At 46.9% G+C, this 26,777-nt stretch overlaps 1 protein-coding gene across 1 annotated transcript in view; it reads right to left on the reverse strand.

Annotated features, from left to right (window-relative positions):
* Nucleotides 1-26,777, reverse strand: part of CHAT (choline O-acetyltransferase) — a 314,503-nt gene that overhangs the window by 154,146 nt on the left and 133,580 nt on the right. The window contains exon 6 of the mRNA XM_085615102.1: nucleotides 21,453-21,630. Coding sequence (XP_085471228.1) covers nucleotides 21,453-21,630 — 178 coding nt within the window. The remainder of the gene's footprint in view (nucleotides 1-21,452; nucleotides 21,631-26,777) is intronic.

Below are 26,777 nucleotides of genomic sequence, written 5' to 3' on the forward strand. Positions count from 1 at the left end.
TCCAGCCCAACTGCAGACGTAAGTTCAGAGTCATAAGTGATTTCTGTGAATACCAGAAGTAGTAAGTTTAGGATTTTGTCTCAGATTTTCTGTAAGTATCTGACCAGGTAACACATTCCTCAGAGAGACCAGGGTGAGATGATATTAATTTGTACCTTTATATATCCTTCATTTCTTGTATATGATAGGTCTATATTAATGGGCAGGCTTTGGGTACAGGGAGATGTTTAAAAGCAGTGACATTTTTTCCCTATTTTCTTTATTATCGTTTTCATGGACAACCATAAAGTGCAACACTCAAGTATACTAACACACACTGTCCTGTGCCCAAACTTTAGCCTACACTCCAGGTAGAAGCTGTAACAGAAATTGCATGTAAAAGTACCCCCTGATCCAGTCCCCCCCACCCCTTCCACTCATCAGAGTCAAAAAGATACTCATTGGCATGATACATTAGGACAGAAGTCTTCAAACTGCCTGGCGCCTCTCCTGGGGGGTCCCTGGCTGTATTCCGAGAGGAAGCACAAATCCCTCTGTAAGTACTTGTAAATGAAGATGCCATGGAAGACGATCTTGTTTATTTGGCGCATTTCCAGGCCGTTTTCATTTACATGAAGCCCTTGAAGTGCATAAAGAAGTATAGGAACTGTAATACTGATTGCCATGGGGAAGGGTTAGTGAGTGTGGTGAAGGTGTCAAAGACGCTGGGGCTAAAAACAACAAAATATCCTGTTTTTTGTTGTTTCTTCATTTTCAGGTAACTGCTTACCTAATAACACACACACCTTAGATGAAAAATAAATGCAAGTTAAACTAATCAGTGGGAAATGCACTCTTTAATGTTATGAAAAAAACCAAAGACAACATCCTTCCAACTAAGCACCCTGCATGGCATAACTTGCTGTCCATGTAGGCAAGTGCTTCCGTGTCCCACCTAGGGGTATCTAGCTCTATTTAAATGTTGCAATAGATGACAATATAATTAAACCTTAGTTGGCTAATCTGATCACTGCAGATGTTTGTGTGTATGACCAGGGAGGCACAGAATGTAATTCCTGGTTGGCACACTAGGGAATAGTGACATGTTTATTTATAGCGCAACCAGGTCTCAGCCTTTGACAGAAAGAACTGTAAAAATGTGTCATTATTTTAAAATTGTTACACAGAGTATAAGATAGTTTGACGGAAAATGGTTAACAAGTGCTTTCAGCATATTTATTTTAATAATATGTAATCAGACTGTACCTAGTTCAAACCTTTTTTTTATAAGTATCCATTAAAAGGCCACACTCCAAACCTCAGCTGATAACACCCTTTCATTAATTCTGAAAAAGAATCATTCTTTGTCACCATGAAGCTTCAAATGACTCTGTCAATTAAAGCCTATATTGTCTCTCAAGCATCTTTATACTGGATGGTTAACTAATTGCACATTTTTCTTATTTCTTTGAGGTAGCAGGCACCCTGATGAGAACGTTTTTTTTTCCTCTGGCTCTCTTTTCCTTCATTTGTTTCACAACCAAGAGATCACCTCGACGCTCCCTTTCATGCAGAGGCACCTCAAGGTTGGTTTAAACCATTCAGGGACTGTTAACATAAAAATATGTGGCCTGTTTCTCGAAATTTAAAAAAGCATGGACTTGCCATTCTATTTAGATTCTGCCCACTTTGACTTCTGTTTACATGCTTCAGGTGAGTTGAAGGAGAGGCGGGGAGGATGTTAGTAGGGCAGTATTCAAATGCAGAGCCCTGAGCCTCCAGAGCCTGGATCTCAGAGTGTTTGCCAGGAGAAATGGGAAAGGAGTGTGATCCATGGATCATATCGAAGAGATGGCCCTGATGAGGTGGCACTGAGTGGGTGATCATTGTTTTACAAATGGACAGACAACTTCTTTGACGAAATGTTCTAGGGAAAGGGGCAATCATACAGGTTTGTGTCTAAGTAACAGGGCCCTAGGAAACAGGGACGCGGGATGTGGAGCTTTTTTACACAAAAGTGCAGAAAGCATGCTTTGGGTCTAGGAGTGATGGCCCAGTGAAGTGGGCAGAGGAAACAGCTTAAAAGTATCATTAGTGCTGCAGATACAGTGGCACTAGGACCCAGCAGTGTGAGGGGCCAACTGAACCCCAATTGTGGCTGTTTTTTTTTAAAACAGATTTTATTTGTTAAAATAGCACACATGGCGCAGATCTCTGAACCCCAGAGACAACTGCCGCATGAAAGATACAAAAATTGACTTTGACCATTTTACATATTTTAAAGACAGGAGAATATGCAAGGCAATACAAATAAAATCACACCCTCCAAACAACCAACCTCCCCCACCCTCCCCACCCCCAGGCACACCTTCCCCTTATTCCGGAGCAACAAATCACTAATTCGAACAGCCATTAGTCAACACAAGAGCCCATCTTCCACAACACCATTTCCTGCCGAGGAATTGCGGACAACACACAAAGGAATGCAAAGAGCGGGGCAGACCCGCAACAAGGGACTCGGGGGTCACACTGGGTCTCGGCTTCGGTCCCCCCGTGGTTTTGGTCAAGCTCCAGGCCACGGTAATTTGCCCAGTGCCTACAGATCTTATAGTGCTTCAAATATAGGGATCTCCAAGCCCATACAAAAGTCCATACTATTTTTCAGGCCGAGACCGACGGAGCAATTGCCGCTTTCCAGGTTCTAGCTATGTCCCTCTTCACCAGGGTAAAACCTAGGAGCATGAGATGATGCTTGTAAATATGTCCCCGATCCCTTCCATAACATGTAGGAGGACTAACTTCGGTGAACTAGAGAGTTCCCACTCCAGCACCTCGGAAAGACCGGCCAGAACCCCTCTCCAGAATAGTCCTAATGCAGTGCAATGCCATATAGTATGCAGCAGGGTCCCCTCCTCGTGTTCGCAACGGAGACACACCGGGGAAGCCACCAAGCCCGCCCTCCAGAGTTGGACCCTGGTATAATAAACCTGATGAAGGTATTTAAATTGAAAGGGCCGCATTCTCATTGCAGTCGCCGCCCCTCGCGGGAAAGCCAAAGCTTCTGTCCAGTCTTCCTCCTCCATCTGACCTACATCTCCCTCCCATGCCTCCCTTAGAAGCTGCAGTGAGGGGGAACAGTCCATAATCACGGACTGATAGATTTTAGAAATATTATGATCCAGGAGGTCCCCCATAAAGATCTTGGCCTCTACCGGGCTGAACTCCGGCAGTGAGTCCAGACCCTCCAAACTGGGGGAAATAGCATGCCTGAACTGTAAATATTTTAAAAAATTGGGTCTTCGGCATCTGAAAAACCTTCTGAATATCTTGAATAGACTTTTAAACCGGACCCTGCATAACGTTCCCCAAGGTAGATATCCCAATGCTGTCCCAGTCACGGAACTCGGAAAGACTCGCCAGTTGCGGAAAGCGGCCATTATGCCATAGTGGGGTCTCCCTAGTCAATCTGTTCCACCAGGCCATTCGCTTGCCTCTGGATCTGAAAGACAATCCTCGTGGTGGACGGTGGGGAGCGCTGCAACGGGGCAGAGTAAAGAATAGTATATAGGGACTGGTCGCCCATGCAGCGCCGCTCTACGGCATAAGCCAGGTCCGCCCTGTCCCCATACCACCATTCATTCAAGACAAGTAGATGTGAGGCAACGTAATAAGACCAAACATCAGAAGTGGCTAGCCCCCGCAATACGTAGATAGAAAGCAAGTCTGAATCGCCACCTGAACCGCCCCACCACCCCAGAGGAACTGACCCTAGGCAGAATTCACATTATGGAACCACCGCGGGGGAATCGGATAGGGATGGTTCTGTAGTTGATACAGTAGGCACGTGAGCGACACCAACTTAAAAATAGCTGACCGGCCGTAGATGGACAGGGGCATGTGGGACCAGGTCTTAATATCCTCACGCACTCGCTCCCACACCAGTGCAAGTTTTCGCTCCCATGCCGTGGTGGGAGAATCAGACAGATACACCCCCAGATATTTCAAACCCCCATGCACCACCTGAACCGATGAAGCCCCGGAACCGAGCCTGCCCCCACCTCCCAACACCCACAGGGTGGACTTCCGAGGATTCATATATAGACCCGAGGTTTCCCCAAAGATCTGCATAATACGCAACAGCCGGGGGCCCAGCCTATCTAGATTGGTAAGGAAAAACAACACATTGTCAGCGTATAGGGCGATGCGATCAGACAATCCGTGCGCCCACTCAAAACCTGGACACCTGAGCATCCATCTGCACCCAAGCGGCCAGGGGCTCCATTGCTAAAGCAAAAAGATACAGGGATAACGGACACCCCTGCCTGGTGCCCCGCCCAACAAAGAATGCAGGGGAAACGAAGCCCCCAATTTGCACCAACGCCGTCAAGTCTGTGTATAACAGGGTCAGGTAGGACAGAAAGCGCGGCCCAAAGTTTAGCCTCCGTAGGAGTGCAAATAGGTACACCCAGCTCAAAGAATCAAACGCCCTGTCCATGTCTGCCAATAAAAGCGCATCCCGTTTCCCCAGTCCCTGGACCGTCGCGACCGCTACATGTGCTGGTCTAATATTGTGGCGGGTAGCGCTTTGGGGCATGAACCCAGCCTGGTCTGGATGTACGAGCGAGGTTATATGGGGTCGAAGACAATTAGCCAACGCCTTGGCCAAGATCTTGGCCTCAACGTTCAGGAGGGAAATAGGGCGATACGAGGCATGGTGCTTGGGCAGACTACCGGGCTTGTGAAATACTACTATCTCCGCATGTCTCCAATCACTGGATCTCCCCCGGTCCCTGGCCTCCTCCACTACCCTGCGATAGTGGGGACCCAACTGCAGGAAATATTTGTTTTTAAATTTGCACGGAAAGCCATTTGGGCCAGGGACCTTGCCAGAATTCAGATCTCCCAATGCCGCCCCTAGTTCTTCTTCCGTAAGAAGGCCCTCCAGCTCTTCCTGGACTTCATCCGGAAGGGCCTTAGGTGGGAGATCATCCAAAAAACGACCAATGACTTCCACTGATAGGCATTCCGTGGGGGCATACAATTGAGCATAATACTCCGCAAAACTACTTGCGATGGCCGACGCGCCAGACAAAGGTGACCCATCCGGCCCCACGATACCTGGGAGGACCTGGGAGCGAAGTGAGCCCTGACATAATCTGTGCAACATCTTACCAGATTTGTCACCCCATTGGTAGATCCTGCTACGAGTAGCCAGCCAAGCCTGGCGAGCCTCGTCTAAAAGGATATGGGAATATTCCTGCTGAGCCAGCAGTAATTGGTGACGAGCCAGCCGCCCCCCTTCTTCCCCACTGCACGCCTCCAGCTCGAGAATGGAAGCCTCCACATGAACCAAGGCCACTCTACACCACTTGTGGGATGCCACGCAGAAAGAGATGTCCACCCCACGAATCGTGGGTTTCAATGCCTCCCAAAGAGTCCCAGCCCCCGTAACTGAACGCACGTTAGTGGCCAAGTAATGATCAATGGTATGTTCCATTCGTTCTCTGTAGTCCTCCTTCTGGAGTTTCCAGACTGATAAGCGCCATTGGATCGGCCCATAGGCCCCCCCGGCTCATAAAGTAAGGGCCACTGGGGAGTGATCAGAGAGTCCCCGTGGGAGAATTTCCGCCGCCACCACCCTGCTGTCAAAGACCCGTGGAATAAATAAATAATCTAAGCAGGAAAAGGAACCATGGACTGCCGAGAGATACGTGGAACCCTGTGTAGTGCCATGTAATCTGCGCCATGGTTCAACCCAATCATGGCTCATCAGTAGGGAATACAATTTAGTAGGGTGACGGCCCATCTGGCTGACCCCCCGAACTCCATCTGTCCCTAGCCACACCCATCACATCATTCCAATAACCTCCGACAACCGCTAAGCCCTCAGGTATATCTGCCCACAGGGTCATAATTGTCTCGGCCAGCCCCCAGGAAAGAGGCGGAGGGGCATAAACGCTCCCTAGGACCAGGATATCTCCACCCACCGTGCCCTGCACAAACAGGTACCAGCCCTGTGTATCCCCGCAGGTCTTCACATGTGTGTATGCAACTCTACGATGGATTAAAATAGCGACCCCCCTGGAACACCTCACAAACCCAGAGTGAAAGACTTGGGTAAATCCGAAGCGCTGGAAACATAACGCTCTAGTCCCCATGAGGTGTGTGTCCTGCAACAGCAACACATCCGCGCGGGCGCGCTTGGCTGACTTCATAATACCCCCCGTTTGATCTTGTCGAGTGCCCCCCTAACATTCCAGCTGAGGACCCGGTGGAGACCTGGGGCCTCCCATGTAACGTCAGGCATTCCTACTCTGTGCATGTCCCCTACAGATCAATGGCAGTAGCAAGAATCTTCTGTACAGTATAACAGACTCCAGAACACAAGTAGATGGTGCAGCTACCCAACAAGCCCCCCCTAAACACAACTCAACAATTCCCCCCCCACCCTGTACCTCAAGAACGGTGAAGTACCTGTCACGGTAGGCAGAGCAGGCTGACCTCAACAGGAGGTTCCAACCCTAATCTGCCAATGGATCCCCAGTTCACAGCCCATTGTCTGTTGGCCTCCTCTCCTTCTGTGGAGCCCCACAGAGAGACTGGCCATCGTACCTGCTTCTCTGGACATAGCAGGAAGTTCAAATCTGAAAAATTACATGGTCAACCTGGGCTTAGTCCGCTGAGGCACCACCAGATTGGGATCGACGTCTGGACTTGGAGCGCCTTCCCCCTCTTCCCCTCGGCTTGAGCTGGTTCCGGGCAGGCCCACTCGACGAAGAGTCGGATTCCCTCCCTGGGGTAGAATGTGGACGCAACCGCACCGTCTCATCCGTCCATAGGAACACCTCCTCCGGTGAGTCAAAGAAGTGGGTGCGGGACTGGTATACCACGTGCACCCTGGCTGGATAAAGCAGGGTGTACGGGAGCTTGAATTCTCGGAGGCGGGCCTTGGCGGCCAGGAACGACTGCCGCCGTTGCTGTACTAGTTTAGTATAGTCCGAAAAGATCAAAATACGCGAATGGCCGAACAGCAACGGCTCCTTGGCCCGGGCCTGTTTCAGGATGACGTCCCTGTCGTGGTAATTGAGAAGCTTGGCGATAACCGGCCTCGGGCGGACTCCCGGAGGGGCTTCTGCAATCAGGGCCCTATGTGCACGCTCCACCAGAAAGCAATTCGAGAGCTCCCCAGGGGGAAGCCAGCCCTCGAGCCAGTCCATAAGAAACCGCTCCATGTTCCCATTTTCACATCCCTCCGGGAAGCCAACAAAGCACAGGTTGTTGCGCCGCACTCTCCCCTCCGCATCCTCCACTCTCGATGCCAGGCTCCGTTGTGCAGTCTCAAGGGACGATACCTTCTGTTGCAGCGTGGCAACCACATCCTCCACACCCGAGACCCTCGTCGTCGTCTCCGTGATGCGGGCAACTTCATTCCTCAGGTCCTAGCATAGGAGCCTTACGTTGGAGCCGACCGCCCCGATCTTGGCTTCCAGGGCGTCTCTGGATTGGGCAATAGCGGCCAGGAGAGCTCCATTATGTGGCACAGCATTCTGAGACCCCCCGGGCATCGCCGCTGGAGTTCCCTGACCCGTGAATTTATCCATCGTGCTCTGTTTGGTCGCGCCACTGCCAGGTTTATCTCTGGTCATAGTGGCGCAATCACTGCCGCTGACCCCGACCGAGAGGACCCCAAAAAATATAGACACCACTGTTTCGAAGGAGGCCGGAGTCACACTTCCTCGATGCCCAGATGAGGACAGGCCGCCCCTCAGGCTTTCCCCCTTTTGACCCAACCTCGCAGAGACGGGGGGGGGGGGGGGAGAGCCGAGAAGAGGAAAAGCACCGGCCGCTGTCAGGCCACTCTCCCAGCAATGTGGCGGTACTCACGTGCCACGGCTGGGCGCCGATACAGGAGAGGCTCCGGGAGGCGCAGGGGACCTCCGCACCCCCAGGGTTTCGTGTAGGATGCGGCCGAGGCAAAGTTAACTCCAAGATGGCGGCTAGCCGGACGCTCCCCGCACTACCGGCAGCTCCACAGCAGCTCACCGCGACCCGATCAGGCCGCCGTTATTCTCGGCTCCCCCGTTGAAGATCAAGGGGCTGGTGGATCACCAACGCTCAGGGCAAGCCCCCCTCCGCAGGCCCCAGCCGAGGCCCGCGCGACCACCAGCGTGGGGCTCACTCCCTCTGCAGCCGTCATGGCAACTAGGCAATGCGGGCAGGGGACCAGGCAACACCCCAGCTCAGAATGCGGCTGCGTTACAAGGAGGACGCATCTTCCCTCACTCGCCACACCTCCGTCTGTGGACCCCCTGCGACATCAAGACCGGCCCCGGGGGAAGTCGTCAGTAGTCGGTGGCGGCGGGGCAGCCCAGGGCCCTTATGTAGAGCTGGAGAAGCAGGATAAATGAAGGATTAACGTGAGGCTGGACGGAGCGTGCTCAGCCCACATCCGCCATGATGGCCTGCCAAGCCACGCCCCCTAATTGTGGCTGTTTTACTGTTCAGCCTTGCTTGTATTAGGCCCAGTGTACACTTGCAGCGTCAGTGTTTCTTTGGACCTTTAGCAATGTCCCAAGGGAGAGGAAAACTGAAATCAGAGGAGACTCTGCATCACACTTATGACTGTCTTACTTTTAAAAGGGATATGGAGTCTCATTTTCCTTGCTAGCATTAAGGCCGGGAGCATGCTTGCTGCAAAGGAGGGGTCGTGGGGAGGTTAACAGATTGGAGGACATACATTTTATTTTCCTGTAAGGGATAGAAGGCCTGTTTCAAGATTGTAGTCTCAGTCTGGCATAGTGTGGAAGGGGTGAAATGGGCAGAGGAGATGGTTTGCTACTCAGAGCTGTAGATATCATCAGTGCAGCGGATGCAGCTGAATTGGGCCTCAGGCATATGAGGGACTCAAAGCATCCCAGTTATGGGGAGCAGTGTTTTGTGGTCGATTTCTGTTTTTGTTTGACACATTTGAGCATTTGTAAATCTCACTTTTGGTGTGGATTACGAGATACACTGTAAAAGTATCCCTGAAATGATCTGATAATCCCCTCCCCCTGCATTCAGCCTTGCCTCTCCTTCTCCCTCAACCCTTGCTATAAAATTATGAGGCGGTCCAACATCAAAACATTTTACATAGGGGGGATTGGAGCAAAATGTTTGAGGATCTCTGCATTAGGGGCTCCTGGCCTTGACAGGTGGCTGAAAGTATTGACAGGATTAGTCAAGTGACCAAGAAAGGAGGGCCCCAATCCACTCTACCATACACTAAACAAAAAAGGTGTATTCTTTTTCTTTCCCTTCACCACTAAGAAGAGCAATTGTAATTAGTGGTGGTAGGAATCAATGAGGATAGGCACCTCTCCTGATGAATGTCCCTTCCCTGGATAGGGCTTTGAAGTGGCCTCAAACATGTAGATGTCACCACAGGGATACATAAAACTATCACTAGTCACCTATGATTTTAACCATGGAACAGTTGGTTAGAAATTAATAGTGGAATTGGATACCATCCCATCCATTTTCACCACAGAGTAACATTTCTTTACATCCTGACGAGTGGGAAAACCCTTGCAAACTTCTACTTTATTGATTGATAACTCTTTTTTTGTGTGCCAAAAACACAAGCATCATGCCTTGCTAATAAGCTCTAATGGAAGCCCACCAAATGTTAACTAGATGGTTATGATGAAGAGGAACCAGATGAAGAAGCATGCTACTGGTAGTGGGTGAGGGTTCCCATCCTTTTTTGGGTTACCATCCTTTTAGAAAATATCTTATTGAGGCTCCTTCATGATTTGTTGTTACCATAATTTTGTGATTACTCATTTTCCAAAGTGGAAGACTCATTGTACAACTCAACTCTTCTCACTGTGGCTTGGTATTGACTATCATATGCATTTATGCTTAAGAGAACAAACCAGGGCAATTAGTGATAGCATACAACCACTCTTTCTCCATTTGTTGGATACTAGGTCAATAGCTAACCGGAAACTATTGTTTATTAGGGATAGCCAGCTTACTGCAGTAGCGGCCAGTGGAGGGAGTGCTGCGGGGCGGTGGGCAGGGGAGGAGCAGGGTGGGGGGTAGTAAACAATGGAATAGGGCCCAACGGATGTAAGTAAACAAATAAATAAATAAAATGAATTTCGTTGCGTGCGCTGTATCGCATTTGGCAATGCAACGCGCGCAACGAAATTTGTTTTATTTATTTATTTGTTTACTTACCTCCTTTGAGCCCTATTCTGTAGTTTACTACCCCCACCCTGCTCCTCCCCCGCCCCGCCCCGCCTCACCGCCCCGCAGCACTCCCTCCACGGGCCGCTACTGGCTTACTGTCTCTAGTAGGAACTCCCCATCATCAATATCCCTCACCTTTTGGTACCAGTATCCAGGCCAGTAAGCAGGGCATGATTTTTAAGGAGACATCTCCATGCAAATAAGCCCTATCCACTGACAACACTGTCTCATTATGAATTTGCTTGTGCTGCAAGGTCAGTTAATGGCAACATTAAGACCAGAGTTTGTTGGTATTAGTGGTTTTCCCTGAATTTGAATTTATATTTATTTATAGGTGGTTTTGCTAAAAGAAAATGCCTTTCACACATATCTATATATGAAACAATAACATTAAAAACACAAAACATAAAAAGCTCAGAATGTTAGAAAAAATCAACAGTAATAATAATGAGAGAACTATTTCTCTATTTGATTTCATCAGAAGCACAGGGAAACATATCTACACACCCATGCCCTTTTGTTGAAGTGTGTTTCTCTGGCTCCTTTCTCTAACTTCCCAGTTATTTACAAGGTATCGTCCAATGTATTTTGTTGATGTTTCCGATGCGTCATTAAGGAATAAGATGTGTTCCTCATTGATCTCTGTTTGTTCTCTAGTATGTGTTTGATTGTTACCGCTGATCATTTCCCATACTGGACAGTTTAACTCAAAATGAGTCAAATCCTCAGTTGAGCCGAATGCACAATTTTCCGAGGGGACTCAATTTATTTTCTTTATTTCTTTAGCAGAGTTTTCATAGGTAGGGCACCACTTCTAGCTAAGGTGAAAAGTCTCCTTTTCCTGTGGTTTGATAGCTTCAACAAGATATGGTTAAACATGCTGAAAGCGACAAACAGGCCCTCTTGCCTGAAGGTTTTATAGGGCTCTGATTTGTGTATCTGTTTGCTGGCTTGCAAATTGTTTGCTTCCAATCGTGTATATTCTTTCTGTAGATATAAGCCTCAGACTGGGGTTATCTGTAGTCAGAGCTAAAAAACAAATTTTGACTTGTCATACAAGGTAAAGTATTCTGTACAGCTTTAGTTACAAGGTTTGTCAATATCAGGCTTTTCAGATCATATTTTGTACGAGCCATTTGGCAATTATTAAGACGAGGAAGGTATTCAATGTGAGATTCCAAAACAACTGTAGAGAAGCCTGCCTACTGGTAGAATCAAAAGTGACTTCAAAACTTTTCTTTCATGGGCGCCATCACGACCGACAGCCTGTTGGTATTAGTGGGTCACCTTGAGCACGTGGATAGATTTAATACAACCCCATCCACCATTGGCGAGTGGGACATGGAAGATACCACATGGCCCCACTGACCAGGGATGGGGCTGGTTTCTCCTAGACATAAACGGCTGAGTAGCAAGAAAACCTAATTTTGTTTTTTTCCAACCAGCCCTGGGAAAAATAATTACTTTGTGTAATTTCTCATGCCACTCTATGGGGTTATTTTAATCTGCCTCAAAGGGCAGCAATCCTACTCTATTCTATGCCAGTCCTCTGCCCAAAACCTCAAGCACATGCTTTCTCCAGCCATGGAGGTGATGTTGTTGGTTAATCAGTAATAATATATTATCCTTAGTCTCAACCCTTATTCAACAGCTTCTTGGTGAATGCATTATCTTCATTTGAACTGTTAATTAGGTGAAAGGTCAAGTAAGAGAAATGTAATCTGAGGAACACAAACTGGAACTCTATTCAAATGAAATCTAAATTAACAAAAATTGACTATTTTCATCAACAACCCAGGTCAGGAATTGAATAGCAGGACTGGAAATGAGGCACACAATTTGTGCAATACACTAAACACAAGAAATGTAAACTGTATTACAAAAAAGTAAAAGACTAAGAAGGAGCTATTGGGACAAAGGGAATCTGTGGAGTATCCCTTCTATTAGTGCAGGGGTAAAGATTGTTAGAGGAATGTGGAATGGGAAAATAAAATAAAATAAAAGAACAATGTAGCTAGGGAAAAATAGAAAGGAGGACAGAAAAGGGGTGATGTAAGGAAAGGATGATAGTCCGAGATTGAAAAACAGGGGATGAAATGCCACACAGGGCATGGTGGAGAGAAAATGAAAGAGAAAAGATGCATGCATGGTAAACCTAGAATTTCACCTGAGGACGAAAAACTAGGAGAGAATGATGAGGTGGACGAGAGGCAAAGAGTAAAACATGAAATTATGCAAAGAGAAAGAAAAAGGAGCGTATATGGGGGTCTCTTAACAGAAATAATAAATAAACAAGAATCCAGTGCCTTTATCTGTTGAGCTTTCCAACCATGAAAATGCTACCTAAAAGAAAAATTACCCCGTGACTGGTTCTTCTGTTCCTTTTCTTCAAGCAAGGACTTGTTATGGTAATTGTTTGTTAAGAATACATAGTGCCCTTTGATAACTCAATCAAAATTCTATATTTTCTGAAATGCTAAAGCTTAAGGTGGTTAATTCTTTTTAAGGATAGCAACTGAACGTTCCCTTTCCACTGAAACCTGAAGACCCGTAGGCAGTATCATTCAAATAATCAGACTATCTTCGGATTAGTTGACAAAGAATACTTGTCAATAAATATATGGTCGTTTTGTCAAAATAATCACCTTAATTATGTGGACTGTTGATAATGATGAAAAATGAAAATCTATCAAATTCTGCATTTGGGATGAAAACATTTTCAGTAGAGATGCATGGTATGTTTACATAAGATAAGAGTACATTTTATTTTTATTTCATTTTCAGATTTTTTATGGTTATGATGCCGCCTACATATTGGTTTAAAATACTTTGCAAAAGAAGATTACAGGAGCCCAGAGTTAAAGAAAAACTGCTTACAAGTGCATCGTGCTTCCATAAGTTAACTCCTTAGAGGTTCTTTGGTGTTGGTACGTATTAGAAATTGAGTTGTTGGTTGACTGGGGTGTGAGCCCTGACCAAGTGGAAACCACAAGCCTAGTCAGGGTAAGAAACAAGTGAACCCCAAATAAATCCGTGCTCACCCTTTGGTAGCTTGGCACAGAGCAGTCATTCTTAACTTGAAGGTAATGTGTAAACTATTTGTGCAGCACTTCAAACAGTAAAACAGTGAACACACCACACAAAACGATCTTACACTAGGTTTAAAAAAATAGAGTAGATTTAAAAAAAAAAAAAATAAGACCAAAATGGCACAAATCCACCCAGGGAAACCGGAGATATTGAATTTCAAGTTCTTAAGGTACAATAGTACTAAAAAAGCACAAAGCACCAGCAAGGGATATCTGGTTGTACCAGACCTGGAAAAAGTCAAAGGTTCTGGATGACCACAATGGAGCACAGGCTGGCTACAGGGACAAAGTTAGGCCCTCTGAACAAAGTACCTTGGTTGCGGAGCATTACATGGATCCGAGGCGAAGAAGCATCATGCATTCAAAGCGATGCGCAGTTCTGAGATGCTGCGAGGATCTGGAGCGAGGTCCTGTTGCGTCGCCATTGAGGATCCCATTGACTGGGCTTGCGATACGAAGTCTGGGCATCGAGGATGCGGTCGGCAGCTGATGATGCATTAGTTCTGAGGAGCTGTGAGGCTGCGATGCAGAGGCCAGCGTCGTTGTCGAGCTGTCGAGAGATGCAAGAACCTGGGTCGGAGATGCGCTGCGCCTTCGGTGATGCATTGGTTCCATAGATGCAAGGGTGATGAGAACCTTCTGCGCTGGGCCCAATCCAGGCAGTAGTGATGATGCATCGGTTTTGCCAGAGGATGCTTCACTCAGCCGAGGAGATGCATCGGTTTGGCTGGAAGATGCACTGTTCAGCAAAGAAGATGTGTTGGTTCTGCTGGTAAGCACTTTAGACTGACTTCCAAGGGTCCAGGACTGGGGTGGCACCACTTGGCAGAGTAGTCTCACAAATGGCAGAGTACAGGTGCAGACACAGGGTTGTTGGAAGCCAGTTATGTCCCCGAGGCTTCAGATCAGGAGGCCAGCCAACTAACCTTTGTAGTCACTCTGGATTCAGGGATCAAGAGATCCAGGTTCAGTCCTTCTCGTCTAGGCAATAGGTCAGCACAGTAAATCAGGAGTCCATCAGGGTAGCAGTCCAGCAGGGTGGCAGTTCTTTCAGCAGCACAGCAGCACAGCAGTCCTTCTTCCTGGCAGAGAAACCAAAGGTACAGAAATATACTGAAGTGGTGGTGTCTGAGGTCCTTCTTTATACACAGTTGTGCCTTTGAAGTGGGGAGAAACCTCTAGAGACACATACCTTTGAAGTGCACAGATGCCCTGCCAGCCCTGGCTCCAGACTAATTGCAGGGCATAGACAGGTCCTTTGTGTGGGGACAGGACACAGCCTATTCAGGTCAGGGTAGCCCACTCAGTCACACCTAAGCTCTAATTGTGTTTGGCTATTTAGGTGGAATACACAAAGCCCAACTGCTAACTACACTCAGTCATGTGATCGGAGACAGGCTGCAGGCACCAAATGGCTAGGACAAGAAGATGGCATCATTCTAAAAGTGACTTTTTCAGAATTGTAATTTAAAACCCTATTTCACCACAAGTTAGGATTTTAAAATAGGATTCCAGAGTCACCAAACTTGAACCAGTCATATCTCCTCCTTGGAATCTGCGTTCATAAAATATAATAAGGTATTGCCAATGTTATCCTATGGGAGATATAGCCCATGCAGTAGTGAAAAATGAGCGTAAGAGTTTCTCACTACCAGGACATGTAAAACTTAAATGTACATGTTCTGCTTTTTAAATACACTGCACCCTGCCCTCTGGCTTTCCAGGGCCTACCCTAGGTGTGATTTCTGTATTAAAAAGGAAGGTGCAGGCCTGACATGAAGCTTAACTTGCTGAGTTAACATGGCAGTTTAAAACTGCACACTCAGCCTCTGCAACGGCAGGCCTGACACATGTTTAATGGACTACTTAAGTGGGTGGCACAATCAGTGCTGCAGGCCCCTTAGTAGCATTTACAGGTCCTAGGCACAGGTCGTGCACATTATTAGAGACTTATAAGTAAATTCACTATGCCAATTGTGGAATAGTGAATGTTACCTCATTTTAAGGAGAGAGCACAAGCACTTTAGCACTGGTTTGCAGTGGTAAATTGTGCAGAAACCTAAGGCCAGCAAAAATGAACTCAGCAAAAACAGGATGTCTGGAGGCAAGAAGTTAGGGGGAACCACGCCGAGGATTTCAGATCTAACAAAACGTATGTGTCTTCAGGACTTCCTGAATTTGAGTCTGATTCGAGTGGTACAGTAGAAGAATTGGGTTCTAAAGGATTCTTTCAGAAGTTCTTTCTAATTTGTGCATGGAACCCCTTGGGGTCTTACTTGGAGATCTGTGAACAAGCTTCCACCAGTATGCAGACGATACCCAGGTATACCTCAAGATCACATCTGTGAATTATGTAACCACACTGAATACCTGTGCAGCAACCATCCAACCTGGAGGTCCAAGTCATACCACAAAAACAATCCAGCTGAGAACAGATTTATAACCATTACTAAATTAACAATGCAGACAAACAACACTAGGTCCACAGATGGTTGGTAGAGATGAAAATAGATAGCTTCACACCTCAACACATCAGTAGCGCCAAATCCTTCAGTTTTCATATTTGCAGCAACCTTTTTGTCACGTGTTTCTCACCACAGCTATGGTATAAATAACAGAGGGTTTTGAAGACTCTTAGCCAATTCAATTCAGATTTTAGATATATAGAGGTATTGAAATAAATGAAAATAAAATATATATTTAATACCATTTAAGCCTTTATCTTTTACCTAATGCAATTTCAAGGATGCATGTCCAAGCCAGACCCATCATCAGGGATGACACAAAAGGAAATTTCCTGTGCTGTGACTGCCATTAGCTCTTCAAAGAATGTGCTCTGATTTAAATTGTTGTTAGACCTGGCACCATTGGCGTGGGTCTCCCTGCATTTTTTGCTTTGCCTCCTGTATTTTTGCTGTGTGTTGGACTTTGTTTTGCTGGTCTAGATGCTTTGGGCACTTTGCCACTGCTGTTCAGTGCCAAAGTGCAAGTGCTCCCTTTGTACATTGTTGCTATAGATTAGTGATCCCATGATTGGCATATTTGATTTACTTGTCAGACCCTAGTATAGTGCACTGTGTGTGCCCAGGGCCTGTAAATCAAATGCTGCAAGTGGGCTGCAGCACTGATAGTGCCACCCACAGATGCAGCCTGTAAAATGTAACTCTGGCCTTCCATTGCAGAGCCTGTGTGCAGTCTGGGACTGCCATGTCAACTTGGCAAGTGCACACACTTGCCAGTCCCTAAACCTTCCCTTTTCTACATATATGTCACCCCTAAGGTAGGCCCAAGGTACTCCTGTTGGCAGGGTGCATTGTATGTGAAAGGTAGAACATGCCCTGATGTGTGTGGCATGTCATGAAAGTGAAATACTGCCAATTTCGTTTTTCACTTTTGCAAGGCTACCTGTTATCCTGGGACAGAATGTGGAGTTTGCTTATAACATCTTATAAACATAACTGCCCTGGGAACAAGGTAGAAAAATAATGTTTAGTATGCCTGAACTCAGAATGTTAAAATGCATCTTTTAGTGAGGGTTATTTTTACATTCTGGGTTTGAAAATACCACTTTTAGAAAGAAGGTATTTTCTTGCCTAACCATCCAGTGTGCCCCTGCTAGGTTTGTGTATTGCATGCCTGGCTTTTGGCTGACAGTGGGTAGAGAGGGGCAGCAGCTCCAGAAGTCTGATGAGTCAGGGCAGGACTGAAGAGACCTAGGCTGCATTTAGAGTAGGGGGGAGGAGATTCCCTTTCACCTGAATGGGCCTGGTTTGCCTTCAACAATGTTGTCTCCACCTCCTGCTAGGAAGCGGCACCAGTGAGGTTACAACTGGTTTTGGCTTGGTTCAGACACTCACTGCTTTCAGAGAACAAAATATTTTTGTGTATAAAAAGAGGGGCCCAGACCCCAGACTTTTAGATAATTTCTGGGAAATCAAGAAGGACCTTTGCCTGGGAGAAGAGCCGGAGAAGCTGAGGAGGAATACTGCCCCTGTGCTGTTTGCTGTCTGGGGTTGGCCTGCAGTGGCTACTTGCTGCCAAGTAGAGGAGAAAAGACGTTGCTGCTTGTTTTGTCCCCTGCTTGAAGAAAAGATCTCCAAGGGCTTGAAACCGAGCTTGCCCCCTGTTCTAGAGGTCTCAGGAACTGCAAAGACCTCACCGTGCCTGTGGGCTCCGTCTCTGATCGTCTCCGCAGAAGAAAAGGGTCTGTCATCGAGTCCGTCGCAGGATTCCGTGTCCTGAAAGCACCGCCGAGAGCAACGCCTCACTTCGCAACGTAACCCCTGTCTCACCGACTCCGTCAACAAGCCACTGCTTGCACCGTGTCCTGAAGGCACCTCACTGCGCAATGCTTCGCTACATGCTGCAAGGACGTCATCGACTCTGTTGCTGCCAAACCTGAACATCGCCTGGTTTTGTCGCCGCACCATGACTTGCCAGCACCGCAGCGAGTACCGTCTCACCCTTCAACGCAAGCCCTGGTCTCACGAGCCGTTGCCTGCACCGCATCTTGAGGACAGCGCCCACTGCAACGCAACACTCCGCTTCACAACGCAAACGTGACGTTTGCCCCGACCAACTCGCACCGACGTGTAGGTCGCAACAAGAAAGGTACTGTGTCCGAGTCTGTCGACGCTTTAGCTGGCCCGTATCGACACGGTCGGCTGAAATTGTTTGACTCTGTCGTACTCATTATCGCGGTAGCCCCAGGAGGAGCTACCGAGTTGGAGGAACTGCGTTTTATTGATTTTCCTGCAATTTAAAAGTTATTTTGCATTAGCACTATTTTTCAAAAGTATTGTATGTTGGATTTTCATCGTATTTGGCCTTGTTGGCCTAGATAAAGATTTACTATTTTTCTAAACTGGTGTGGTGTCCATTTGTAGTGATTTCATCGTATTACTGTGTGCGTTCTCAAATGCTTTACACATTCCCTCTGAGATAAGCCTGTCTGCTCAAGCCAAGCTACCAATGGGGTGAGCAGGGGTTATTTTAGGAGTGTATCCCCCTTACCCTGACTAGAAGCAAGAGTCCCTATTTGGACAAAGGTACCTACCTCTGCCAACTAGAGACCCCATTTCTAACAATTGTCATTTGCTAATCCAGGAATGTTTTCCTAAGGAAAAGTACATTAGGCATTGATATGGAAATTACTCATAAAAAATGTGCAGTAAAACGGCAACCAGTGGTTATCTTACATCTCTACCAAAACGGGTTTAAAGCTATTAAAATCATATAAATAAAATGTAGAAGTAGTCACTGATCACCCTAGGGAACAATCATGCATGTGATGGCACACATAAAACAATTTGCTATTTTCTTTTCTTCCTGAAGATGGCATTGGGCTGCTTTCGACGGGTCTCAGATTATTGCATTTACTGCCCCTGCTTCTGCTGAGTAGATACCTGTGTGGGAGCTCACTACCACACACCTTGTATGCAGACCTGCTCCTGCCTAGCCACTCTGAGGGAAGCAAATCCTTCTCTCATGAGAAGGATGCCTACAACCTTGACCAAAAATGGACATTATTTCTATTGAAAAAGATTCTGCATGCACTAAAACTACCGCCATTGCTTTGACTTAGGACAACAACATCTAGTACCCAGGGTTTGTGTATATGTTTGTATATGTTTACATGTATTTCTTTGATTCCCTGGATAAACAGACATTGGGGAGAGAAGGAGGTCAGGAATAATGCAATAGTGCTGCATGAGAAATAACAAGGCATTACTTGATGATCTGAGTGAAGGTTTCTGACTTCCAATCGCCATTTTCTTTGATCACCCGGCTGCTCATGTGCCCTCCACAGAGACACAGCATAGTGCCTTGCTACTCGGGTTGTGTAACTAAAAAGCAACTATACAACATGGCTGTATTCCGCCGCTCTCTGTCTAAAACACAAGGGGTGAAAAGGCTGAGGTCCATTTAGAGCCCACAAATTACTTTCACTCCCAAAAGTGCTATGGGACCCAAGAAAGGGTGTCAGAGTCAGATCAGGTTTAGTGAAATACTGCTCAGACTCTTAGCAAGCTGAAAGAGCAGTCACGTGTGAAGGCCTTTTGCAAGAGGCTCAGTTACCTACCCTCAAATCAAACCCACAGAAAGTCCACACTAAACTATATAGAGAAAAGCAGGGGATAACGAGGAAGTGGGAAGGAGTTTCAGTGCAACAAAGACCACGCTGAACATAATTAAGAGGATGCTCGAGTGTTCAAAAGAATCACTCCATGATGCATCAATAGTTGGCGTGTCAATAGAGAGCTGAGATGGACGAGTTAAAGGAAGTCTTATCCCTGGGATCCAAAATAACTTAGTTGATATTTTTGAGAAAATTGACATGAGGGTCCACTCACTCTTGAGCAAAAGTTACTGTGAGACAGAGGACGTAAAATGTCTAAGCGGTGAGCCACCCTCACACCTGTACAGCCAAAAAACACAATACTGCCAGAAGGAACCACATTAATTGCAAGCTCCAAGCTGCCAACCTCCCTTAGACATCTGGGGGTACACCAGCCTGGCAGCACATACAAAGGGAGTATTGGAAAAAGGCAGAAACATTCTTCTACAGTAGAGACCAGCCTTCTAAACAGTCTTTTGAGAGCCATCTTATCAACAGCTTTTGATGTTAGTGGAAGGTCTCAGAAGGGAAGGTCAAGGAGGAAGAAAGGAAGATAACAGTCAACAGAAAAAATATCCACTATAACCTGCATCCTAAATGAGATCTCAAAACGTCTTACTAGATACCAGCTGTCTTGGCCCTGTTCCTCATGAGAATAGTTCAGCCCAAACTGCCAAGCCAGGAACAAGAACAGGGTCAAGACTGATTTGCATATGGCTGGGTCTGAACTGGTGTGGGGAAGTGAGCTTAAGAACGATGATGGATTTAACCCAGATCTAATAGTGTCTGGGGGTGAGTGTCTGAAAAGTTTCAGTACTCTGTCCATCATTCCCTTCTGTTTGCTTTGTTTGGCCTAAGCTGTCAGGGTACGCCCAGACATGGGTCACTTGTTCACTTTACCTCTGGATTCAAGCTAGCCTGGCTGATGAGGGGTGTTACCCTGAAACTGGTCGCAGGATGCTTGTTTCTGGTCCAGGGAAGACCTGCCTTGGCAGTTTGGGCTGGACTGTTCCCATGAGGAGCAGGGTCAAGGCTGATTTGTATATAGCTGGGTCTGAACTGGGGTGGCGAAGTGAGCTAAAGAACAATGATGGATTCAACCCAGATCTAATAGTGACTGGGGGTGAGTGTCTGAAAAGTTTCAGCGCTCCATCCTTCATCTCCATGTGTTGCTTTGATGCTGAAAGTTATGATATTTGATCTAGACTACACATGAGAAACTATTTGGTACACAGCTGAACACATATATGTGCAACCTCATTTACATGAGAAAAAGGGAGCTTCCAATTAAAAGTTGGGTCAGAAGCTGTTGAATACTATTTCAAAGGATACGCTCTAAATTTTACTATTGCAAGGTGTACCAGTATCAATACATTTGAAACAACTAAGGAGATAATGGAAATCAATTTTCAATGTTCCTCATTTATTCTGCTTATGATTATAACTCTACGGCCCTCAATACGAATGACCCGCTTAATTGCAATAACATTGCGCTCCTTCAGATTTCTCCCGAAAGGCTTTTGTTGGTCAAATCTGCCAAAAATGTATCACGAGTCTCCCAAAGAATATTGACAGGTTCCTAAGGCCAGTGGCTAACCAAGGGTGACCTGGGCCCTAATGCAAGTAAGAAAAATGCACCTCTATGCCTCCAGAGGGGCATTAACGGACAGTCCTAACTGGAGTGTAAAGAGGAAACCTGAGCACCAGTGCATCTGCTAGCTATGCCACTGACCTGGCCTCTTTAACAGCTTTATATTCCTATATTCAAGTAATGAGTGGAATTACTTGGCATCCTTAATCTCGAGCCTGGATGAATGCAAGTTTGAAAGTACTTACCAGTATTTTACCTACTGTGTCATTACAACTGAAATGTATTTGATTGAAGAGTGCATTTGCAGATGTTTACATCACTTATAGATTTTCATAACATGGGTTGTTTTGGCTTTGAAAACTGGGCATCCACCCTGGGAAGATTACCGGTAGCCAGTGTTGATGGAAGGATGGCTGGGATGGATGCATCTGTGTCTAACCTTTCATGAGGGCCGTCCTGGCCTGGGCCCACTCTGTCCTCCCATCAGATGTCAGCAGGCCAATGGGCGGCAGCCTCTCTTCCTCGTTCTCGGCCATTTTGACTATCTTCCTGAGCTGAGTGAAGAGGTCCCCCTCGCTGAGTCGGCGGAAGTTAATTGCAACATCCAAAACGAAGAACTGCGTGAAAATTGAAAAGCTTATCAGACATTGGCAAAAAGACAACTGCATTTTTGGTGCATTTAGGATCACAGAAACACGCCTTTATTGTGAGGCATATTACAAAATATGCAAATTTATATTGGAATATGGTGACTTAAACTGACATACGATTCCATGGCTCAATTCATTTGTACCCACATTTCTTAGTTATCTTATGTTCTCCTCTATCAGCAAATGGATATTTTGTTTGGGTACAGAATTCAGAACAAAGTTAATCTCTTCAGTAGCAGAATGAGAAACCAAACAGGCTATATCACATACATATATGTATGTCTGCCCGCGGGATTTTAATTTGTCAGTGGTATTGAACATAGCAGATAAGTAGATTTGTGTCTGCAATATTTGAGTTTGTTGGTCATAAAAGCTGTATGTGGTATTTCAGTTTGTCAGCAGTAATTGGCACATTGCTTGAAGTCAGCACCAAGTGGCACCAAAAAGCATTTGTCTCGTTGACAGTGGCATTTCAATAATATTTTGCAGACCAAGTTTAAAAGATTGGTTACAGCTTTTATCACTAATAAATTCAAATACGACTAAAATAAATCTGGGTACCTCAATATTGCACAAAAAGTAAAACACTGCTGGAGCCATGATTAGATGAGGGATTACTGAACCCTACTGTTAGCTCGCTGTGTTCTTTTGAGATCTTTTGTTCAGAGGTGTGTTGCTAGGGTGGCATTCCAACACAGGTGGGGTGTGTTCATCACTCCCTACTGTGCCATCCCTATTTCATCAATGTAGTTGATCCATAACTGTTTACTTTGTGCACCATTACAGCCCCTGATAAAGAAATGTTTGGTGATGTGTTCGGTTATATCAGGATTTTTTAAAATTTTATATTATTACATAAGGGTGTTCCTTGCTGTTTCTCTCTTTTTAAGAACAATGATGAGAGAAAGGGGAGAGGATGTGGTCTCACGGCTAGACTGCCGAACTTGGATCTGGGAAAACAAGGTTCGAGCCTTGGGGTCGACTCCACATCTTGTGATTCTGGTCAAATCACTTAATCTCCCCATGCCTACCCCCCCCAAAAAATGAATGTGTCCTTGTGTATGTAACTGATGCTCATGTAAAGCGCTCCTATACCTTCGGGTCGAGTTCCCGCTATATAAATCTGCCCAAAAAAAAATTATGTACTTCATGTTTAATTGACAAATAAGGTAAGCTGATTCGATTAATAGTAATGATCCAATAAGATTTAACAGTACCATACTAATATATCACATGGGTGGCATACACAATAGTTTAAGATATTGCTAGAAGTCTCCATAACAATCTAGAGTAAAGAAGATAGATTCCTGGCGGCCAGGCCACAGTCAATAAACAGAATTTGGGACTTTTGCCATTGACACGCAAATATTTCTTCCACGAATATTTAGCTTAATATAGCCATGAAAAGGTGGTGAGAGCCATCAAAATGCTTCTGCCAGCCGGCTGAATTTAAGAGAGTCACAAAAAGACTACTAAAATCTCCAAATAAATCTTGCATTACCAGACATAATTGCCTTGAAAAAGCAGAAATACACAGATTTTATTTTTCCCCAGAGGAGTTCTCTGCTCTCTAAATCACTTCTCGCCTTTTGAAAAGATAGAGGGGCACATGTATAAGGAGTTAACGTCGCCTTAGCGCGCACTTTTCCCACGGTTTTGCAGCGAGATTTTAATCGCCGTATGTACAAGCTATCACTAACCTTTGTTAGCGGCAGTCTTCCGGGAAAAACGTCCATTCTAAAGATCGCCACTTCTGTTAGCGATAATGACATGCAAGGGAGGCATGCGCGTGCAAAAACGTCCGCTAACCCCACTTTGCGATATTTACAAGGGGATTTCTGAAGTTTGGAGGACCCAAAAAACTGCCGCTAACTGCAGTTAGAGGCAGTTTTTTAAGACCAGAAAAAGGCTGGTCTTAAAAATGGAGATAATAGTTGGGCCCTCTTTTCAGCAGGTTTTGGTCCTGGACAGCGCTGCTAGCAATGTTGCTGCCTTGCCCTGCGACAAAACTACAGGGCAGAAATACGCACCATCAATAAGATAGTGCGCATTCCTGGGCCTCAGTTATGAAAAGTGTTGCAGCGCTGCGACAAGACAGCATTGCAACACTTTTCACTACGCCCTTCTTGCGACACCACGGATGCACTGTATTCACTGGACAGCGCTCCATGAAGCAAGTAATGACAGATATGTCTGGAATCCTGACGTATCTGTCTGCGCTAAAGTCACGCATTGCTGCAGTTGTGTCACAAGCATGACACAACTCCAGCAATGCATGGGGTGAGCCTGTCCCTGTGGCACTGCATCACCCTTACGCCTGCCATGAGGCAGGTACTGGGTAAGTTACTGAAGCAGTGCCGTCCTGCAATTGTCGCAGTGAAATATGAGGGATTTCACTGTGCCACACCTATGAGGCCTTGTCGCGTGGGAACGCACACCCTGTGTACATCATACCTAATGCAGGTATGGTGTGGCACAGGGCTTCACAAGGTCACGCATATGCCTACATGTGTCACTTTGCAAACAAGGCACAACGTGGTGATAGTTTCGCCTAGTCCTTTCTTGAGGGGTGCCAGGGTGTTGGCGCAGTTGGAGATCCATCTGTGGCGGTTGCGCGCTGCGGTGTCATCGTTTGTAAGCGTTGGCAGAGTGGTGGTGCTGAGGGAGTTGACGAGATGTTCTTCGATGGCCTTGATCCAGCTGTGAGGGGGGCGATGATGGCGGTGGTGTATGGTGGGCTTGGTGAAGACGTGATGTATACAATGATGGTCAGTCCAGTAGAGTCCGGTGGTGTGGCTGAAGTTGAAGTTACCATGGCGGAGGAGATGTGATAGACCCTTTGGGGAGCTTCCTCAGGAGGGGGTGGTGTTCTGGTCACTGGGGTTATCCAGGTGGATCATGAGTTCACTGATTAGGATGTCATCGGTGGATGGGGGAGCCTGGAGTGCAATGAGGTCTACAATGGAATCGGAGAATGGGGTCCATGGCCCGAGGGGTCTGCAGATGAGAGTGCCACAGAGGATGGGTTGGGGTTGGTCCCGATCTGGAAGTTGAGGTGTTCCATGGTCACCGTTGGGTCCTTAGAGTGCGTGGTCAGTCGGAGTGTGCTTCATTAGGTGATGCCATTGCCTCCTCCTGGACGGTCGGTGGTCCTTGTGGGTGACTTAGTAGCCGTCAGTGATGGCGATGGCGATGTCCAGTGCGGAGCAGAGGTTGGTCCTGGCAGGCGATGTGGCGTCCAGGGTTGATGGCGAGGAGGTTGCTGGTGTCGTAGCGGTGGAGTGTCCGAGAGGAAGGGTCCTTGGTGTTGAGTGCGGTCCAGGGACAGACAGACACAGACGGGCTTGCCTATGGCTTGCCTTTGGCACAGGAGACATTCATTACAACGCAGGCATTACATCGTAATGCCTTTACAACACAACTCCAACAATACACATGCCTTGACATCGCATTCCATCACAACGCATTGTGAGGTCAGTAACGGGGTATTTTTAAGTTTTAGGTTGGGTAAATAGGGGATGTATTAATGGGTAACATTTTTAATTTGGGGTGTGTTTTGGAGGCAATTATGAAATGTGGGGTGTGCTTTTGGGTCAAATATGAATATTGGGGTGTGCATTTGGGTCAAATATGATTTTTAGGGTAGGTTGTGTTTTGGGAGCTCAAAGGTGCATTTTAGGGTTCAGGGTGTGCTTTGGGGTGCAAGGGTTAGTTTTAGGGTTGCACTCACTAAAGTGGGAATAGTCATTTTTACATCTACCTTATTCAACACCTTCCCCACTGTTGCAATATGCCTAGCATTAGTGTGCATTGTGATGGAATGTGATGTGTTGGTATGCGTCGTAACTTCATATATACCTTTGGCACACCAGTGGTACACCCGCTGCGCATGAGAGCACAGCGGCCGCCATTAAGAAGTGCTGCAGGGGGACTGGACAGCTGGGAGGTGGGAAACACCAGAAAGCACACTGGATGGGGCGGGGACGCAGGGGGAAGGGTGTTGTGAATATTTAAATGAGAGAAATCTTACCTCGAGGCCGGGTCCCGTGTCTTTGTTGCTCCTGCTCTCCTGAGTCTGCTTCCAGGAACAGGAAGTAGGCAGCCAGGCTCCCTCCCCTAAGCCAATCATAACGCTGCAATGCGGCATTGGGATTGGTCATTGGCGCCAGTACAATGCGTTAGCCAGGGGCTTGAGGGGTGGATATGTTCTCCATGCAGGCTGTAATGCAGCCTGCATTGCGAACAGGACAGTGCACATGACTGCTTTGGGTGGCCTGAGCGGGCCGACCATACAGTCATTGCGCACTTGAGTGGGCATGCCACTCCGCCCCTGCCCTGCTCCGTGAGTGGAGCAGCCCTACCCACACTCCCGTCCGCAAATGAAACATAGCACGATTACATCAGGAAGACATCATCATGTGATGATTTTTTCTCTTCATGCACTGCTTGAAAGCAGTGGGGCGATGCTCTTCCGCCATAGCGGATGAGCCACCACTGGGGGTGCTAGTCCTGGGTGACTCGACCCCCAGGCCTCCTCCGCTACGCTTCTCACCTTCTTCTTACCTGGACATTGACACAGTGGCGCAATCCGCTGCACTCTCTCCAAATCTGTGTTTTAGTCAGTAGGAGCCTCAGCCAGGTGGGATTTCACAAGCCTGGGTACAGCAGCCGCCACCAAGTCCGCTGGTGAACCTCCCTATGCAGTTGATGCAGCAGGGCCCCCTTAGGAGTGAAGTTGCAGTGCTCCTGCAACACAAGTTTGGCTCAGTTCAGGGACCTTACCCTCCACAGCATCCGGCCAGCTCAACATCATCCGTCCTGTGATGCAGAGAGGCGCCGCCCACCGTTGGTAATCCTCTCCGTGCACCCCGGTGTAGTGGTAGATCGTAGTATTGAACCAGACTTCCCTATGTTGGTGCGCAGGAGCGCATCTACCATTCACAGCTCCAAGCGGCTCAAGGCGGTCTTCTCACACAGGTCAGCAACGTGTCTCCATGCGACCTGCCAGACTTCACCACCAGGTACGGGCAGTCGCCCCGCCTCAATGTCTACCACCACGGCTCCACGACTCTACAGCACCTCCGTATCACACTCCAGGTTCCAGACGCAGGTCC

The sequence above is a fragment of the Triturus cristatus genome, chromosome 1_2 (genome assembly GCF_964204655.1).
Source record: "Triturus cristatus chromosome 1_2, aTriCri1.1, whole genome shotgun sequence".
NCBI lineage: Eukaryota > Metazoa > Chordata > Amphibia > Caudata > Salamandridae > Triturus > Triturus cristatus.